General features: G+C 34.5%; 1 protein-coding gene across 2 annotated transcripts; it reads right to left on the bottom strand.

Annotated features, from left to right (window-relative positions):
* Positions 1-605: 605 nt before the first annotated feature.
* LOC108971671 (high mobility group nucleosome-binding domain-containing protein 5) lies at positions 606-21,457 on the bottom strand. Of its 2 annotated transcripts, none has more exons than XM_018937908.1 (6): positions 20,475-21,457; positions 8,882-9,013; positions 7,111-7,261; positions 6,306-7,048; positions 4,178-4,383; positions 606-1,454 (listed from the first exon to the last, which is right to left on the bottom strand). In XM_018937908.1, the coding sequence occupies exons 1-6, from the start codon at positions 20,635-20,637 to the stop codon at positions 1,254-1,256; spliced, it is 1,596 nt and encodes a 531-aa protein (XP_018793453.1). In that variant the 5' UTR covers positions 20,638-21,457; the 3' UTR covers positions 606-1,253. The 2 variants fall into 2 exon arrangements, with proteins under 2 accessions (XP_018793453.1, XP_018793454.1); XM_018937909.1 differs by having other exon boundaries at positions 606-1,424.
* Between the last annotated feature and the right edge of the window lie 249 nt (positions 21,458-21,706).

Raw genomic sequence — 21,706 nt, 5'->3', positions numbered from 1 at the left:
ACATAATACTGTTTCATTTCGAACTTTTTCTATTTCTTTCCGGGCAGAAGAAAATTTTGTTTTTATATCAAAACAAATTTAAAAAATCCTTGAAAATGTCTGCTTTTAATTTTTCCCTTTTTCACATTTTTGTTGCCATGACTTGCCTGACAAAAATATTGTCTCGTGATTCGGAGGTTCCGAACGCACTTTAGCAATCAATTCGATGAGTTGCTGTCAGTATCGCTTTTAGTTAATGGTTTTACCCGGTTTTCGACGCTCAAAATATTGCACACACTTCTGATCCAACCAAATACAGAGCTTTTAGTCATACATACTCGGCTCTCCGTTGAATCATGGAATAATCATGTTACGTAATCTCTTGGCAAACCGCAAGAATATTGTTTTAGGCCCAATATAACAAATTCAGAAATACTCATATAACGGCAGATAAAGAAAAAGTAGTGTTGGATTTCCAAAAAGATTCCCTTGACTCCGACTAAGCTCACACTCATGGCAAGTATTAATCTAAGAAGATGCAGGACCGTCATACCTACAATCTCATGTATTGGAAATAGTTACCTCTTGTTTCATTAAATTGGTCGGTATATACTGAATGGGAACTGTTTTATTTTTATACAAACTTAAAGTCGACAAATTTTATTGTACAAATAAATAAATACAGAAAATAAATAATTTTAGCCTACGGACATCAAGTACGTTCCTGCTGTACCTCCTATACTACAAAATGCCGCTTTGGAGCGCATGCGCATCTCAATAAATAATACATAAAAATAATATTGTCGTTGAAGCTAGTAGCAAGTTGCTGTAATCAAATATCAATTTTCATAGCCGTAAAGATACAGAAAATAATGCAATACAATTACTGTAATTACAATAATTTTGCGCTTCAAACAAGCCAAACTTAACAATTTCGACCAGATCTAGTATTTATTTCCTAATTTTTTTCTAAACCATTAATTTTAACGTAAATCTACGGTTTCTGGCAACATTCATGTAATTTCGTTCTTTTTCATTTTTCGTTTAAACATAACTGTGAACACAATATCCGGTAAAACAACTTGCACGCAGCCGCAGTGTTCCTTAAGCGAATGGTGCTTGCAAATTGTTTGAAATTTTGTGCACCAAAACATTACTCAACAATAAATTACATTAAACTAAATTATGCTAGTGCATGTTTGAAGAGAAAAAATCGAGTTTGCGTTTACAATCTCAACGATTTAAATCTTCTCGCAACTCCTCCTGAAGACCGCTCACTGCCAGTGACCGTGATATGCCTTATAGTGCGGATCCTGATGTTGCCCCACCGGTTGATAGCTGTCGGTCGCTGCCTCCTCCAGTGTGGGGTCGGTTTGCAGAGAACGCTTCCAGTAGCTACCGCCCGATTCGCCACCCCAGTCATCGCCATGCTCCTCGTAGTGGTGCTGATGGTGTGCATGTTCAACATAGACAACCTGGTATTAGAAAGATTTTTTGTTCGTTGAAGTGAGAAACACCAAGGAAATACCAAAGATACCCAAAGGATTGTCGTGTATCTGTATGTGCGGGTGTGTGTAGGTCTAGGTGTGTACGTATGTGTGCGTAAACGTATCGGAGTTTTGTGGCTTTTGCTTGTTTTTGTTTGCTTGAGTTTTGTAGTGTTGGTGTATGCAGGAGCTTCTTTTTGGGTCAAATAGTTTTGTAATGATTTTCTTATGTTTCAGATTTCATCTAATTTATGTAACTTCGAACTTCTTTATTAATCTAATTCATTACTAGCGAAAATACGTTGCTTTTAGTATTTCTGCGACTTTTAAACAACTATTTTTAAATATATTCAAAATGTGAGTCGCCAAAAAAATAATTAGTAACCATTTCTATGTTGAATGGTTCTTTGCTTATCAAATTGTTTTTTAAATATACTAAAGTACTTATATTTAATAATCTTGTTAATGTATATTTTTATAGTGAGTCAATTTTGTAATAACTGTAAATTCACCATACTTTTTCACCACAAATATATTAATTTAAATTATATTCTTAATACAAATATTTTACTGAATTTAATCAAAGAGCGAGCGAGAATTAAAATTTTCAAATTTTCTGAACTTTTATTATTGCATACTAATCACCAATTTTTAAAGAATGGTGAATAGATCTTGCAATTAGTCAAAATCAAATGTCTGAATCGATTCTTGAGAGTTCAAAACGTTCTCATACAAATTTATTAGCATTAAAGTAGTCTAATTTTCATTGTTTGAAATTTTAGTTTTCAAACGAAGCAATATTTAAAAAAAAATGTGAACTAAAGAGCTTTCGATAGAAGAATGTTTTATGAACTTTCAACAAACTTGTAAATTTTGTTTCGAAACAATTGTTTTTGGCGTGGTAAGATATCAACATGTTGAATTTAAATTTGCAGCATATAATAGTCGTCACTCTTAATGGTGTCACTTATAGTATATGATTAGTATAACGTTCCTTTTACGGCAATGAAGGATATTTTCACTTTTTATATACTTATATGTATGAGTAATATTGTCTTACTCAGCTACGATATTGCAAGCCAAATTCTTAATATACGCAACACTACGAGTTCACGATTTTACTGCTACTAATACAATATGATCATATCATTCTAGCTACAATCACTCAATAACACTGGCCTTTGCCTATGACATATTATTGACTTATTGAGATTTTAATAAAAAAGTATGTCCTCCTATATACCTTTGAATAAAACTTATGCAACAATAACACGATTTTTTTCATACATTAACAATAACTTACAGCAGACTGACGCTCTTTTAACTTGCATATAATGATAGCGGTACATACATCCAATATCCAATCAGTCCATCACAGTGGACTGCACACGAAGAACCCACTTCAAAGCGTAGAAAAATGCAACAGTCGGCTGGCAAGTCTGCATATGGAAAAAGGAAGCGACTAGTACTACTTCTATATATTGCTAATTAATGGCGTTATTAGACCGTTTAAAGGACTAAATCGCCGATAAATGCCCGGCAAGTCAGTGAAAACGAGATCAGACATCCATAACTTGCTTCCGGGTCCATCGCATTTTCCAACTTTACTGCTGTTCTCAGATCAAGAAAGAACGTTCGCTGGGAAGCCATGTTCGTCGAACGAAGAGATGATCGCCGAAAATGAGGCCTATTTTGAAGCAAAGGACAAATCGTGCTCCAACAATGGTATCAAAAAGTTGAATGGTTGCGATAATCAGTATGTCGCCCTTGAAGATAACTATGTCATGTTGAATAAAAAACAAATTTTACCAAAAAAAAAATATATTTTGCTATGGTAGGCCAGAGACTTTTCAACTGACCTGTTAACTACATACTTTTTTTTAATACTTAGCAATACTTATGTAGCCTAAAATCGCATATTTTATTTGATTTCAGATAGAAAAACAGAAGTCCGATGAATCTTTATTGAAAAAAGGGTAAACAAATTAAATTCTTTATTCGAAGAATAAATTGAAAAAAATTACACTAATCTTTAAGGCTCTAGACTAGCCTAGCCTAACTACTTCACGGGTTTTTAATCTTCCTACACTAAAGATCAGGGCATCATTTATTTAAAATATAAAATTTTTGTAATGAGAGTTCTTAAAATTGCTCCTGCGACTGGTAATGGAAAGGAAAGGAATATAAGAAGCTGAAAAGGTTAACACGCCTTATGCTATGTAGAAAGCTATTAAGAATATTTAATTGAAAATATCAATACCTAATAAAAAAAAGTATATCTAACATCTATATACATAACTAAATTGAAGGTTTAGAGTATAGTATAGTATATAGTATAGTATAGCCTTAAGATTGAAATAGAATATCATGCTTAGGTGTAAGCTTATGGTATAGGTTCATGCCCATGCACATGCATTATAAATTAATTAAGAGCTAAAAGACTATATATTTTAATATTACGCTAGTTATTAAGAATCGCAATAAAAAAATATAATAAGCTATTTTAAAAATATGTGCTCATTACAAATATCTCTTATAACTTTTTCAGTGCAGTTCAAAAACAAAGAAAACCAAACACAATCAAGACAAACACATAGAGAGCAAACAAAACCAAACACGCGCATTACACAAACAAAAGAGTACGTGTTGGGGATGCAATTAGACTTTATCAGCCTTTTCCTTCTCTCAAAACAAGGACTAGAAATACCAACCTTTTGGGGTGTCCCACCACGTTTAACATCGATCCAGAATCGTGCGATATTTATCAGCAGACCAATCAAAGCGATAGCGAAGAATTTGATTTGCAAATGAGCGCCCAAAATCTTCAAAAGCAACTCAATCTTCGCCTTAAGGAATGAGCCCAACAGCACCAGTTTGGCAATCGCCTTCTTCTTCTTCTTCTTCTTGCCACGCGTCACTGTTTAATAAAAGAGTTGAAAAGAGAGAAGAAACATTGCGGCACAATGCTGTACATTAGTATGATTCAATCAAACGGCACGAGCTGGGCCTAAAACTAATTAACAATTACGAAGAATCAAAAAATCGGTTGGGAGGGTGGGTGTTTGTTAGTATGAAGTGCGTTTCGTTGTGCGTTAGATAGTTGGAGAGAAGCATAAGCGTTCTATATAAGAGAAATATGGACATACAAGTATACATTAAGCAAATAATAACCGATTTTATGCTAATGTGAAAATGCAAAGGAGGCGAGTTCGTTGCTTAAGTCTTTCGTTTGAGATGTGAATAGTAGAAGTGGTGTGTTGTACTCTTAAATATTGAGTTACTTGAGGTAAATTAAAGCTTATATAAAAAATGATAATAATTATTAATTTTTCTTAATTAATTTCATAACTTATCGATTTTTTTCATATGAACTCCAAATTTAAATTTTCTCTTGTTTAAGAAATACTGGACATATTATTGATATCACATTGATATTTATCGGAAAAAAATATTTTACATCTATTATACTGTTCTCATTATCTTATACTTTTTCATCAAAATGTTGGTTATTAATGAACTCGCTTCGTTTGCAATTTCTCTGCGACTTAATCTAAATTGTTTAATTTATATGAAAAAAGGTCACAAAGTAAAATTCATAAATATTTACAGACATGTTTTATATTTATAAGCCAATGCAAAATGCAAGCAAGCATTTTTGATACCTCAAGGTATATTTGATGGAAATTGAACTTTAATATTGATAAGAAAATTTCAAAGTATTTTCAACTCATAAAATTAAAAATGTCTCAAATTGAAATAAACAACAAAAAGTATTGCGTGCATTTTACACAAATTTTACCAACTATTAATAATAACTAAAGAAAATTCACTCCACAACTGCAAGCACTGCATTGCCGACAGGTTTCTCAGTTTCAACAACCAGAAAGTTCACATGATGGTTTAGGTATGCACTTTCTGGTTTTTGTACTTGCTAAAGATTTGCTTCAAGTATAACGATTTGGTTATCTCAAGGTTGAAATACCCTACACCCAAATAATTTCTGAGCAAGTATTTTATATAAGCAATTTTTGTCAAAATTAATACTTTTAAATTGTTGTTTTCTTTTCCATTGTGTGTGTTACGTGTTAATATGGTTGAATAGGAATTTAATATATTTTAATTTGGGATTTGCACCTTCTTTAATAAAATTACTGAGTTGAAGGCATCAGTTATGAGAAATAAATTAATTGGGGTTGACGTTTAACATTATTTTCAGATTTTAAAGGCTTGTTTAACATTACCTTAAGCTTTCACCAAGCAGTTTTTGTTTTAATTCGTAAAATGGGAAAGTTGAGATCTATAAGCAAAAAACCTAAAAAGTTTCAATGAAGAGTTGGTGCATATGTTTTCAAGCTAATTTCAGCAAAATAATTGAAAACTAAGTCATAAGAAGTACTAAGGGATTATAAATTTAATATTACGGGAGTTTATAGGGGAGAAGCGCAAGGTTTATGTTAAAATTATAAGGCCGATATGTCACTTCTGCGTGAATTTAGTAGGGAATTGGTACTGAGGACACTCTAAATAAATTTTATTTTGAATTTTTGGCATTAAGCAGGTTATCTCTTTAACCAAGCGATTGGATGTAGGATATTTCAACAAACCAACACCATACAACAGTTAAAAAGGAAAGGAAAATGAAAAAAAGCTATTTAGTAAACTAAAAGAGTTAAAGATACAACACTACCAAAATCAACACCAACTACATATTTACATAATAGATTATATACAATTATACTAAATACGGGATAGCGACTAAGTATTAGGAAAAGTAGAGAGTAAAAATTTCGTGTACGAAAAGGGTGCGATCAAGTTAATAAATCACACGCAAACACACACCTCCAACGCTTCTACCATATTTTATCGGTTTCTTGTGCTTTCGCTTGTGTCCACCATCCGTAACGTCGACGGCATCCACCAACTCCTCCAGCAGACCCAAACCCAAATGATCCGAGGGCTCCTGCTCCACCACAACCGACACGCTATCATCGGCAAGTTGATGCTTCTTCTTCTTCTTTCGTTTTTGCTTCTTCGATGGTTTGCTTTGACCTTGCGATACCGGCACCCATTCAACGGCATCATCGTGATGACCACCATGCCCATGCAATGCCAATTCGGCTGGTTGTACGACTAAAAGTGTTTCCGGCTTCTTCCTTCTCTTATTTTTGCGTTTCTTTTTACCACCACCGCCGCCGCCCTTCAACTGGCCTGGTGGCGCATCTTCAGTATCTTCGATTTCAATAAATTCAACGCCGTCTGAAGAATCATGATTAGCCACACCCGGCGCCGTGCCAGTTAGAGGCGCCATATCTATGTGGTCCAGCTGGCTGCTCACGCCCACCGGCCGGCCTTTTAAGAAGTTCACTTCTTGTTGCTGGTTAGTGATGGCATCGCGATCTGCATAATCCTCATCATCATTCTGCGACGGCTCCGTTTCGCCGTCTTCATCCTCTTCCTCTTCTTCATCTTCATCGCCATTCTCGCTGCCATCTTCTTCCTCGTCATCTTCTGTTTCATTATCGTTGTTGACGAAATTCTGTTTGATATTTGGCTGCACATAGTCGTACTCGCGGCCCAAAAAGCTAGGAGAGATGAGATCTTGGAATTGTTTATAAATTTTTAACAGTTATTTGCATGTACTCACCCATCCATAGTTTCGGCCAAATATTTCTTCATATAACCAGTGCCTATTTCGATCTTCTTTAATATCGTAGAGGGCTTCTCTTTAGTGGGACTCTCGCTGGCGCTGTAGCCACGCTTCTCCAGTGTCGCATTCAATTGCCGATCGGCTTCCACTGTCAGACAAAAAGATAAATTTCCGTTAATAAAGAGAAAATGATAAACATTTTAAATGACACCGTATCCCTTGAATAACGATTTAAATCTACAAATGACTGATAATGGCCTTATTAGCACTTGCAGTGGCACTGCTTGTACACCTAATTCAGCAGACATTCATCGAAAGCTGTATCACCATGTCGGGCCGATGTCTCATGGTTGTCGTTAAAGAAAAGCGTAAATAAATAGTTCACACTTTTCACTCTTACAATTTTACTGTCACGGTCGTAACGTACTGACTCACATCCACTTAGTTATGTACAAATGTATATGTGCCACCGGTCGAGCTAACTTGCTACAAGTACTCCGGTTTGTTTTGTCGACCAATTAAGCGTACGCAAAAACTGACTCTTCGAACGACTAGTTTAACCACTTAAGGATGGAGTAAAACCTATGCGCACAACCTCTAATACATATTCATACAGTTATAAAACTATTTGCATAAGAAAGCAAAAGTTAAGTGCTTGTGACACAGGAATAAAAATTTTATTTTATTTCATTTTTCTATTTAATATTTTGTTAAATTTGATTTGCTTTCTTAATTCAATTTAATCGAAATTTATTTAATTTAATTTTTATTTTATGTTTTGATTTCATTCTATTTTTTTTTTTTTTTTTTTTTTTTTTTTTTTTTTTTTTTTTTTTTTTTTTTTTTTTTTAATTTTTGGTATGTTATTGTTCTTTATATCGGGTTGATAAATATACACACATAAATGGATTGAATTCCAACCGAATTCTAGATGCTAAATCAAAGATTGCAACCAATTAAATTTTTTGTCTTTTAGTTTTATTAATTTTCCTGTGAATCAGTTATGGTTCGTAGCCACAGAGCATGAAAAATTCACCAACTAACCGAAACCGTCTAAAGGTGTGGAGCAGTCTTTCGCTTTTCCTTCAATGTTGCGTTTATGAATTATGTGTTTTGCTCAATTTTATGCACCTTTTAATCTATAATATTCAGACACGCAAACACACATATGAGTCTTTCGTTCTGTGCTGATTACGCAGCAAAAGTGCCGTTCAGTTTCAATGAAATATATGCAGGTACCTCCACTTGACGTTTGAATACGTTTAAAGTAGGTCTTTTGTATAAGAAAGTTCAGCTTTATATAAAGTGCTTTTCATTAGCCCATTTTATTGATTTAGAAAAATCGTTACTCAGTATTGTTTGGCTAATTATTTTCATTTAATTAAGAAGGCAGTGGAAAAGCAAACTCAGAATATGAGCTCTTGTTATATTCATGGACAGCCGAATATTGCTAAATTCTAAAACTAAAAAATAAAACATTTTTTTGGTTTTCTCGCCGCAGTAAGCGATAGCCAAGTTTTCTTTGCAAGCACATCAGTTTCCGAGAAGAATTGCGTTAATTTTTGCATTCATTTCGTCATTAATGAATATCATAGATAAATCAAAATAAGTAACTAGTTTACGACTTCACGCATATCCCCAAGTGCCAAAGGTTTTTGTTGATTAAGAGCAATGGCAATATAAATTTAGACATTTTTCATTATTAACTGCTCATTAATTAATTAAAATTAAAATTGTATATACGAGTTACAGTAAGTTCTAATAATACCTTTCAATTTCTGCCACTGCATATGCAATTCACCATCCCACAAATCCAATATGCGTCCAGATTGTTGCCGCGCACAGCCCCATGGCTGCTCTCTCATCGGGCATAGCACTAAATCTATATATGGCGAAACTTCTGTAATAAAAAATATGAAAAGAAATACTGATTAATTCAATTCGAGATTGCACAATTTTTTTATTTTTTATTTTTTTACAATCCTCAATCCCTAAATACATAGCGGCACTCGGCACACGGACCAAGTGAAACTAATATCTACAATTGGGATACAAATCTCTTCGATTTAGCGAATAAACAAGTGAATCTTGCAATGGACATTTGGAAGCTTATTATGGCCCTCGCCATATATTGTGTGAAATTGTGATACGTGTATGCCCAAATTAAGGCTGGATGAGTAGCTAACTATTACTGGTATGCTTATAAGTATCAACGCATACATATGACTTGCAAGTAATATTTAAAATGACCCACCAGGAAGTGATAGGTTAATTTGCAGTACACTGAGCTCAAAAGCTATTGGACACTTGTATGAAAAAAGGCGATAGAGAAAATAAAATCTCTCAACAGTAATACAAGTTTCAGAAATTGCTATTAATTCTCTCACACATCTATGTATATACATAGTTCAATTACATAAGGCTGCACCGTTTGGCCAAAAACAACATTTTGACAAAGTACTTTCACACATAATATAAAAATCAGCTGATCAGCTTTTCTTAACTTTTGTTAATAAATATTTTCAAATTTGCACTGACAATATTTTATAGTCATGCCAATCTGAATAATCTTAGTGCACAATGGAACCTTTTGACCCCACATATACTAGCGCTGTAAACAATTTCCTGCAAGGTGTGCTTCATCACCTTTATGCATTAGTGTGCAACAAACATAATGTTGCATTTGCTATTTATATAACTTAATCTGTCTCAAAACAAATGGTCACCAAACCATTGACCATTAAAAGCTGCATGAAGAGTAAGCCAGACATAAACAAACACAAACAAATACAAAACAACAATTAATTTCACAAAATAATAGAAAACTTCACTGAATTCGTTCGTTGTTGTTGATATAAACAAATAATAGAAGACGCAGAGAGTGAAAGCCGCCAGCAAATATTGTCTTTGATCAAGCAACATCGAATGGAACAACATTGTACTGTTTGTTGTTGCTATTGTATGTGTTGCTTGTTATTTGTGTTTTTGTTTGCGATTGAATACTTCAAGCAAAGCAACTTGCCTGTGCAAACGATTGTTACGAAGCCAAAGCATAAATCAATACATATTTACATATATATGTACCTACTATAAATACATATAGATGTTTGCGTGTGAGCAATGGTATGTTTACTATTATTTGCTGTGAGTATGGCAGATTTGTAGTGTAATATTTTTCACAATAAATTGATTTGTCACATTGCGAAGCTGTCTCTGTAGTCAAATGCAAAAATAATGATTTCATATTCTTATCAACCGCAACGCAAATAAATGGTTTCCAAATTTAAGAGGTGCGAAGCGGTAGTGATACATATGTTTCCCTTATCCGCGTCTACACATCCATAGAAATGACAAGCGGTTACTAAGGCGGACCAGGAAATCGCTCTCATGACAAAACGATCTGAGTAATCGGAGTAATTTTAGATTTAACGAAAGGTAACATCCTACCATACAGAGAAAATAACCATTTGAAAATCAGAGAGTAGTAGATCATTCCTGAAATTTCAAAACTCTAATGCTACTCAGTCAGGAAATTTAGAATGAACTAAGCTTACAATTTCGATGATGGGACCAATTTTGCCTTGCTATTCTTTCATCGAGCCGATATATATTTCCACATAGGACATTTTATCTTCCACCGGTTCTTAGGCATGCACAATTTAACATTCAATAACCAAATTTTCTATAGCAGGCTGACTGCACTACTGGCTAAAAACATACAAATTCTCCAGTTCTCGAATATTAATGAGAAATCTCTTGGTGCAACTAAGTAATTTTAGAGAGCCCCATAGATATGAACAATGAAAATGTAATATATGTTTACGATTCATAGTAAACATAGACAAGGATTCGGTATTGATTTCGAATCTTGTATATGGGCTTCTAAAAATGGATATTTTCCAACATTTACTGTCAACAGATGTTATTGGTGAGCAATGGGAGTCTTTTATTATAATTATTTCAGCATGAAAAGCTTTCTCGTAAGATATGGTTATGGATAAGGTTTCTCGATAGACCTCCATTCAGAGATAAGTAAGTAAAGGAGAAGCTCAACAAAGCCACCATAGATGAAACACATAATATAGGGTACTTACTTTTATCTTTACCTCTCACAAATCATATATGCTTGTATATATTTATAACTTCAACCCAAATATATTGGCAAAACCATAATTTTTAACACCAGTGATGGCTTGCCAAATTTGTCAAATCCAAAATATATTGCTGCTTCAATGTTAACAAATTTATTTAATGTGCCACATAAGTTATCGCCTAAACTGGCGTGGTGTGATACTTCAATATATGAGCGTTTATATTCGAGTGTGTGGTATACTCTTATATGTATACAAAAAAAGATAACTGCAAACTTAAAGGTTTCAACTGTTCAAGGCATAAGAGAGTAAGTGAAAATGTTGCAACCTCTCCAACCCCGGCTGAGTTGAAAGTCGAGTCGTGAAACTGATGACGCCAAATTGGCGTTGCACCATTAGCGACGAACAAAGGATGATCAGCTGTCTGCGCGTGGAGTTTTGGTGACACGTCAAATACCCAAGCAACAATGTAGTAGCTAGAAATTTGGCGACATCAGTTACGCCGTTTAAAGCTAATCTACAAAACAGATCTTTTGCTTGCGATTTTAACGTGGGAGCAACCACATTTCACAAGCTTAACTCGCACAGCGCTTTAAAAGCGGTTGATGTTTGTCTAAAGATTTAGGAAATTTCTTTCATCGAGTGCACATTTATAGTTGTAATCGCTAATACGAGTAATGAAAAGACGGAGGTAAGTTTATCAAAATTCGAAAATGAATTTATTCCAGCTGATTTGCTATCTAAAATGAAAGGAATGAAATGACGTAAAAGGATTTCACTTATAAAAGCTTTAAGACTTCTAGTTGACGTTAGACAGCGCTTAAAAAATAAGTATCTGTATATTTTTAATTGAAAATAAGTGATCGAGTGATTAGTTGATAATAATTGATAAGGGAATTAGTAATAGTTTACAAAACTTTTAAATATTAACCGCTATTCACTTCTCATATTAAATGGGGCGAGTTCAAATCTGGGCTGAAGCACTAAGTTTTTAGAAAAGTTATCCAATTATTTTCAAAGTTGTAATAGATGAAGGCAGACGGCATTTAAAGTACTCGTACTAGTAAAAAATGCGATATGTGAGAAATATGAGATTATTTGGAATGACATATAAAAATTATATAAAAACAGTAAAGGCTATTTAAAAGGTTTTCAGCTATTTTGGCTCCCTCTTTCTCTATATATCACTCTCTTCTCAAAGCTGTAACAATAATAAGAATCAGGAATAATATAATTGAACGTCCCTTAGGGGGATACGTAGAATGGGATGGCCGGAAAAATGCTTATTTCTAAAATATTTTCAGTATACTTAATGAACTAATTTATTACAAATCTTAAGCAGAGCAGAGTCGTATTTGAACAATATGTTATGATTACCAATTAGGAGTTGATTCTAAATTACTAAAAACCATAAATTTCGTTCACTATTTTAAACAGAATATACATTTCCGGCTTTTYACTAATGAGACAAAACGGACGCACACCTAAATATATTCTGATTAAGCCCAATCAACAAATAATATATTTACTTTTCCATGCAAATTGTATACGTTTACAAAATTGTGAAGGAAAATTACACTGTTCTGTCAATGCATAAACTGAATGTGCTTTGCTTTTGTTGTTGTTGTCCTTTCATTTTTAATATTGCCTCAAACAATGACATAAAATTGTTTTACGTGTCATTTGATACCCTACTTGCGGACGGAGCGAAACCACCCACCCAAGAGCAAGGCGTTTTGCACACACATCTATACATACACATACGTACAAGCGGGAGTATATAAATATACATACAAGGTTTGACTAGTGAACTTCACTTGCAGCCACAATGCACCTGCGCCTTTGACTGGAAGTACTTTTACTTGGACTACCGTTACGCCTAACAGTGAAAAAATCATGCAGCGTGCACCAGCAATCAAGTGAGGCGGGCAATAGTAGCGCAGAAAAAAGTCTTAATAATAATAGCAACAACAAATATTGCAAGCTGCAGCATTATTGCTACTTGGCTAGGCTTTATCTTGACAGCCATTATGGTCAATGCAATAAATAATCTGCAAAATTTAATGCCACTCAATCGAAGTGCGGTGTGGTGCGCGTGTGGCATGCAAATGAAGCCAAGCGGCGAACGGCAGCAAATGCCGATATGTTTGTCCGGTGAGCAAATAGTTGAAAAGTGTGCGCAATTGACGGAAATGGAGCGACAAGTGGGAGTTGTCGGTGAATAAGGGACAATGGGCGATAGGCCAGTGATAGAAGGCGGGCGAAGTGTGCGGTTGAGCCTCTGTTTTGCATGCAACTTGCACCTTCCGACTTTCGCTGTTGTTGCTGTGAAAGTTTAATTAAAAGCGTGCTGCATTATGGTAACTGAGGGCAAATTTTGACTTTCGCTGATTGACTGCTTGTCAATAAGAATTTGTAGCAGTAATTATTGTAGACCCACCCACGCCAGCAGCTACTCAAAAACGATTTCAATAAATTTGGTGAAAAATATATCACGCAACAACATTATAGTTATGACTTTTATTGCCCTACAGCCGGGGATACGATACAATGTATGTTGCTCGATTTGGAGGGAATTTTAGTGCTGGAAAAGGTAGATATATTTTTTTAAGTCACTAATGACAAGTAAATAAGAAATGTTATTTTCAGAAAACTTTTTTCCAATTTTGCTAAAAAACTAGTTTTACAAACACCAGATCGATATTTTTCATGTTTTATGCATTTGGCTGGAGTTTTCTTATATAAAACACCAATTATTAAATCATAGGATGTTATAACTTCATCATAGTAGTCTGGTAACTTATGCCTGTTTTCATGACTTCGTTGGAGGGTAATTCTTTATAGGAAAATAAAAATGAAGTATCTCGAATATTGTTTGTAGTGTTTTTATTTACATATTTAGGGGTTTCATATAGTCTCATAAAGTTATAAGTTATAACTTTTGAAAACATAGCATAGAAAATTGTAATTGTGTAAACTCATATTTGTGTGTATTCCAACAACAATTTTTTTCAACAAATTTAAAATTTTACGATGCTTTAAGAGAGGTTGTGAGTACTCCAATTGAAAATATAAGAAAAGTGCATTTGAAAAAATTTAATACTTTATTACTATTATTATTGTCATTCTAATTTGGAACCTTAAAAAATGCACGTGGGTGACCCGGCTCTTGATGTTGTCTGAAATCAAATATTATTGTTTATTCTTAATCTATAGAAATGTCATTCTGGTCGGAACTACTGAAGCTAAATCTCAAAACAAAAGTCCTTTTATTTTAGCAAAGAAAGGGTTGTAAAATAAAAAGTTAGGGGTGAAAAATTCTCGTTAGTTCCGACGAGAACTATAAGTGTGTAGTGTCCTGTTAAAATTTGAAAGCAATCGCTTTAGTAGAAAAAAAGGTAGGACCTGGGCCGACCAGAAAAACAATGTTGTGAGAAAAACGCGTTTACAGTTCAACAACTCCGAGGCGCTCTAGGAAACTTGTTATAACTCCCGGAATATTTCTAATTTCTGCCTGCAATATTCACTGTATATTCTCAAGACATTGTGCTTTCAAATTAAGTAAAAAAAATTTCGATTTTTCGAAAACAAGTTACCAGACTACTACCTTAAGTTGGCAGTGATTGATTTCACTATACATATACATATATCAAAAAAACGTTGAAAGCTTATCAATGACACCTGAATTTTTAACTGATAAAAAATCAAATTTTGGTTGGCTAAAATCGACAAGATGATAATATAATAAACCCTATTTTCACCGCAGAGAGTATATTTACTTACTACCTGGACTTACGTTCGAAGGGAAACTCATATCAGATGAATTAACGCACAAAGGAATTTACTTGCCTATATGAAATTACTCCATTTTCCTTACTAGCATAAGATCGTTATAATCTGTAGGAGAAAAATAGTATATTTTCAAAAAAATTGTCCTTCATACAGTTAGTGAGTGGTAGTCACGAAGACAATTTCAGTTCATACACTCAGTTGAGGCGATCCTAATACATGGATATCACCTGCAGATATCATTAAAGAAAAATATCTTGAATATATATGTTCCCATATGTATAATAACGAACACATGTAAGTACTTTATTTTCCCTTGCGCTTAAGGAATTGTAGATTAGCAAAAAGTATCGACTTTAAAGCACTAACCGCTGAATAACCATGCCATGAGAAAATGTCAAGCAGAAGACACGCTACTTCACCTTAACAAAAGAAGAAGCAAACCTAATAAAGTTTTGCCAATAGCTCGCAACTCTAACTCGCACATTCAAAGTCAATCGAAGCGACGCTACTCGAACAATCTGCTATCGTAACGATTTAGATCGCATGACTTTTGATACCAATCGCAAACACGTACGCTGAGCGCACACATTAACTTTCACTTGCGCGTCTCTTGGCCAATTGAATCAGCGGGTGCTTCGTGCGCATGCGCAGCAACACCACTGTTGTATGCAGTTTCGAAAAGTAATGTAAATAATAAAAATGTATGGCGTAAAGCAAGTAACGATACGAATAGAGAGATACGAGAAAAGAAATCAAATGCGCCAAAGAGTATGACCTCACATGGGAGAAAATCTATTAATCGGCGCTTAAATAGGCGCGATTTTCCCAATCAATTAGTTGAAAAATAAGTATGTGATAAAGGCACGACAACAAAGCTATCGATGCTAATGACAATGCTGGTCAAATGTAATACAGCAGGCAGACCAAAATGTCAAAAGCCATGCCACATTTCAGTAAGTTACGCATTTGGCAAAATAAAAAAGTATTAATGTCAGAAATTCAATCGCTGCCGAACTCGATGGTCCACTGCAACGCTGACCGTTTGGTAATAATTCCATCCAAACACTTCGCTCACTGTCTCCGCTTTAATTGGTGAATTGTTGTTGCTTGGCTGCATAAACACAAATTAAAAGTGTGTAAACAAGTTTTTGGCGCTTCTTCACATAGCCATTCCTTGATATAGATATACATATTATATATAAATATTTACCCATATACCTACATATGCAGGATGTACATATATACACATACATATCTTGGCATAATAAAATGCATTTCTCTGCTCTTGGCCGCTTCATCGCATTTTTCGCTTTTAGCCGGTTTATTTCCGCCGAAAAATTTCACTACTTGATTATTGTTGTACATTTCTTAGCTTCTATCGGCACATGCAAATATATATGTATGTTTGCATATGGACGTCTAAAATTTCGTCACAACAATGGTGTGCTGTTTAATTATGTTGCGTTGCTTGTTTCCTTGTCCGTCGAGACTTTTGTTTTTACCCACTGAACTGAGAGTTTTCAGTTTGTTTACCCACTTGTTTGCTTAATTTCATTGCATGCTACCGCCGACTTACTCACTCACTTAATACTTGCTCTAATGTAATTTGTTGTCTTTCATTGTTATTGCATATGCTGTGGCTCTTGTTGTTTTTGCGGTCAAATTAATAACCTAAATATGGGAAAGTTGAAGCAAGAAACTGGTTTCAATGACCTTAAATACACTCACAGGAGAATAATATGTATGTGAGAGCAAACTAAATGGAGAGTGTCAAATGAAGGAACTGTGGAATGCGTAATCAAATTATTCCTTACAATACTAAATACTTATGTACATATTTATAATACTGTAACAAAAATATTTGGAGAATACTCTCCAGAAGTCACTTGGTTTCGCACATTCATTCATTTCTTCATTAAAAAAAAAAATTATTACTCTCGTATTAAAATTTCAGCTGTTGTAGAATATACAATGTTTGCCAAAAGTTCTCTCTCGTCGAGGTCTTCATTCAAAATTTCGCACTTACTTATATAATTACTCAATTAAATCCATCAACAATTCAGAGAAATTTTAGTTTTAGAGATCTTCAACTGGAACTTCGTTCACCGATTACATCCTATACGGTCGAACTGGATTAACCTAACAGGAATAATGGGAGTAAACCGAAATTTCCGGAACGGAACGGAACGGAAGCGAGCGAACCATTGTTATGATGCACGAACTGATACAGCATCGTCTCCGTAAACTTCGCAAACTTCATTGGTGTATTGCGTTGCATTCTAACCCTTTTTTACAAAAATTTCAAAACAAAGCAAATTTCTTCATTATTTTCACTCATTTTTGAACAGCTGTAACTTTTTCTCAACTTCCCCGAATAATTTTTGTTTGGTTATATGAAGCTTAATATCTCACCTTTCCGACACTATATGCTATGACACATGTGATTGGGAGATATACGACTGCAACAACATCTATTGACAAAATACGAAAAGAATTTTCGACTAACCAATATAGTATAAGTTATATCTATACTCTCATATTTATATAAAGAAATACTTTAGCAGACCAAACATCCAAATAATTTTGAACATGTTTTTCTCTTTGTAGACACATAAAAATAATGTTTTTTATATTGAGAAAAATCACTGAAACTTTTAATTTTTATTTTCACATGTTTTTGAGAAAATTGAATGAACAGCTGGTTTATTCGAAAAACTGTAGGAAAATAAATTTCGGACAAAAAAGTCTTAACATTTCCGTCATAAAACTGCTTTGTTTTAGAGATGTAAGCGACTTGATAAAAAAAAAAGTAAGAGAAATATAGTTTTCATACAATTTTTGCATTTATAACTTGATTAAATGACTTTATCCCATTTTTATTTAAAAATTTTCAGCTGCTAAAGATGGCGGCGGGTCACACAAAAATGGCCTGGTGTCTGCAACTACGGAAATGTTGGAAAACGCTTTGAAAAAAGATCACGACTGCCTGAAAACAAATCAATCCTTCTACCACTTTTTTGACTGTTTGAATTTTTTACAAAATTACAAATTTTAATTTGGTTTAATGAGACATTTATTTATAGGCAATGATATTAATATTTGAGTGTCCCTATGAACAAATTTTTTCCCAGAAGCTCCAGCTAAAATATTACAAAGTTGCAATTTTCGTTCAATGAATAAGATTTCTTGAATTCCCTAAAAAAAATTGTACACCTCGTGAATAAAATTTGAAGGTAGACATAAAAATGTCGGTAGTCAAGCTTCATTCAAGTTATACTGCATATTAACTAAAACACTAAACACTTCTTCATTTACTTTCATCCAACACGCGCACCACACTCTGGACAGTGTCTACAGGCTGTATTATTAAACACATCTGTGCTGCACCTAGTTAGCGACAGGTTTATTTCCATAAATGTGCCCTATATATTCACAAACAAGCATATGTTAACGCTATACAAACAAACGTACATACACTTAGATACATGTGTGGAGTTAGCATAAAATGTGCTTGTGCACTCATTATTCAAATGCTCTTCACTGGCAGACTATGGTATAGTAGCACGTTCTTGCATACATTCGTACATACATACATACATACATACATGAGTATATAAGAGTGTTGTCATGTGTTAGCGAAATGTGACAGTGGTGACATTATTTGTTTTTACAACCAATCAAATGTAAAATAAAAACTTGACACCGTAGTGTAACCTGTAAATTACCGTTAACCACCACAAAGCATTCAACAACGCACATTCACACCGGTGCAGCGACTCATGTGCATTTACACCTCAACAAAGCATGTGCATCCGCATGCAATTTTCTTATTACCGTGAAATCCGCTCGTTTGTGCTTCGTCGGTTTTAGTTTTGTGGCACATTAATCAGCTGCCGTGAAGCGCAATTGCTGTTGCAAACTAAATGGATACTGCGATGAAGCAATTCCGCCTGCTGCAAGCATTTGACAGTGAAAATTTTCATGGCGCCGGCTTCGATGATCGTTACAGCAGCAGTAGTGGCAGTTCTTAAGCACTATCAGTTGGTTCATTTGTTTTGTTTCCTTGCGAGATCTTTAACAAAATATAGATTTGAAGAGTATTCATATAACAAATCTTGGAAATAGTTCTCATTCTCAGTATCAGTCAGGTAAATTTCTCTATTTTGGCACCATCTACTAATTTTACAGCTCAAAGAACTTTAGAAATATCAAATTGTCTGAAGGGAGTATTCTGTTCTGGTAGCCCCGAAGCTAGGAATACCTCGAACGTTCAAAACGCTCGGTTTTTCGGCAATTGCTGGAAATCAATTGTATATGAAAAAACCCAATTCTTTTTTTTAACCTTTGATATTTGCTAAAAATATTACAAATTAAAAGAGAGATTTTTGAGAGATATTCACGCCAACCAACCAGTTGCCATGGCACTTAATTATAATATCTGTGTCATCGAAAATAACACAAGACTTCTTACTATTTTTTTTTTTTAATTTTTTTCCGACTTTTCAAAGTCTTTTTAGCTTAAAACACGTTGTATTTTTTTGACAAATTTCTAAATTTAAAAAAAAAACAAATGGTGTTCATTACTAAGGCTATAAACATTATATGGCAGTTGTAAAGCCGCAAAAGTTGAGTTTTAACAATATTGAAAAAAAGCATATAATTTCTTTTATATTCTATATATTAAAAGTTAATCAGTGAAATAAAAAAAATATATCCAAATATCATGTTTCGTGTTTATTTGCATTCCATCGTCAAAAAAAGAACCAAACTTTGAGATCGAATTACATTTAAGCTCAATATCACTGAACTAGAGAATAACTTTCGCCTTTTAGGGTATTTATCTAATATAATTTACAGATTCAGAAGAATTTAAATGAGCAGTTGGTTCGAGACATGGTATAGAGGGCCGTGAGTATGAAAATCTGCAACAGAATTTTCGAGTCTGGAATAAATAATCGAGACAATGATACCTTGTCTTGTCTAAAAAGTACTGTCCGATGATTAGCGATGTCGCTTACCATTGAATAGAAAGTGTACAAGATCTCAATATAAGCTGCATTAAAACGCTGATCTCACTTTTGAAATATTTTTTCTTTTCTGCCAGAAAATCTATTTGCAAATATTCGCCCTAATACTCCGTTGATGTGATTAACAATACCAACATAATTTTCTTTATGCTACGGAATATTAATGGGACAGGATTTTCTGAAGAATGCACATATACTATATACACCTCTAAATATATGCTCCTACTCTTTCCTTGATAACAAATATCTGACTACAACCTTAAATCCCTCAAATCGCAGGTCTCCATAAAATTCAATATTCGTCCCATAAAAAATTATTTCTAAATACCGTTATTTAGATTACTTATACTAGACAAACAAACTGTGTGCACGCCATAATTTTCACTTTCCAATGGTTATCATTATTCTTCGCGCTTATTAATAGCCCCATTTATAACTGTTTTACACTTACCGTTTATGCTCCGTGCGCTGGCTGCGCCCACACCAGCACCAACGCCAACTGGTGTGTCGCTCGTTGCTGTTGTTGCACTCCAGCTATGCGCGAACGGTAACGGTGTTAAAGTGTGGATAAGTGCGAGCAACACTAACACATAACTCGGCCCTGACCAATCCATTGGGGACTTATGCTGACAAGCTAATAATTTTCTGCGATCTCAGAAGTTGGTTGGCTGTTTTTGCTGTTGTACTGTCAACGCTTGTTGACAATTGACAGAACAATAAATTTATTGTGAAATTTTAGGTCTCCGCCGAGACGCTTGATTACAGTACTTGAATGGGGCACGCTTTACTTCGCTCAACGTTTACAAATTATGCGCACTGATACCGTTATTTATTACGAGCATGGAAATAAAATTCTTTCATAAATTTTCCATTTTGTCTAACACAAGTTTTGTTTCTGTTTATGGTAGTACACAAAACGCTGACGCCGATAAATGTGGCATACCTCTAGAGCTAGAATTCGTAAGGTTTTATGCAAATAGAAAAACACTTCTATTGATGTAAGTTTTAGGTCAATTCAGCGGTTCTACACGGCTTAATGTCTTGACCGCTTCTATGCCACACTCTTTTGACACTCGCAGGCGCGCACGAAACACACACACATCCGTTTATATGGAACACTTCCCAGTAGCCTCTATGCCTCCAAAGCGTTGTCCAAAACGCTTGCGCGCACACATGTCCACTGATAAATTATGCAAAAAACTGTAACGATCGACGAAAGAAATGGAAAAACGGTAAAACCGATCAAACAACAATTTTAATTTCACCGGCACATATGGCGACTCTTACACGGTGATCAACTCGATTTGATCGCTTTTTACTTTTCAACAATGATTTTTTTCATTCCGAAACACAATAGCAGCAGCTCATCTGCAATGCTGGTGTCTCCGCTTGTTAGCTGGCGGAAAGAAAGATTCGTTGCAAGCGCGTCCAAGTTCAAGGTAAGATTAAGCCATGACTGGCATACGTAAGAAGCTTTATACCAAAGCCGCTGTGCGCAGTAAACAAAAATCCGGCGTTGAAGCGCCAAAGAGAGCAGAGAGGGAGCGCTAAACCTTTATATTGGAGTGTGCGAAGTTCTTCAGGCAGCAGCGAAGCAACTGATGAGGCATTAGTTGAGAGCTAGAAAGAGTACCGGCGCTTATTAAATCGCTCCAAGCACCGATATCAGTGGTGAGCATATTT

Source organism: Bactrocera latifrons, unplaced genomic scaffold, assembly GCF_001853355.1.
Source record: "Bactrocera latifrons isolate USDA-ARS-PBARC rearing strain unplaced genomic scaffold, ASM185335v1 scaffold_35, whole genome shotgun sequence".
Classification (NCBI taxonomy): domain Eukaryota; kingdom Metazoa; phylum Arthropoda; class Insecta; order Diptera; family Tephritidae; genus Bactrocera; species Bactrocera latifrons.
Note: the sequence above shows the minus strand (reverse complement) of the source record. Positions and strands in the feature narration are given on the sequence as shown.

Bases quoted from the DNA above. Each gene is read 5' to 3' on its own strand.
- LOC108971671 (XM_018937908.1), bottom strand. From the start codon at position 20,637: ATGGATTGGTCAGGGCCGAGTTATGTGTTAGTGTTGCTCGCACTTATC. The intron at 7,262-8,881 runs GTATTATTAGAA...TTTGTCTGACAG, and splicing joins GCAGTGGCAGAAATTGAAAG to TGGAAGCCGATCGGCAATTG. The intron at 7,049-7,110 runs GTGAGTACATGC...CATCTCTCCTAG, and splicing joins TTGGCCGAAACTATGGATGG to CTTTTTGGGCCGCGAGTACG.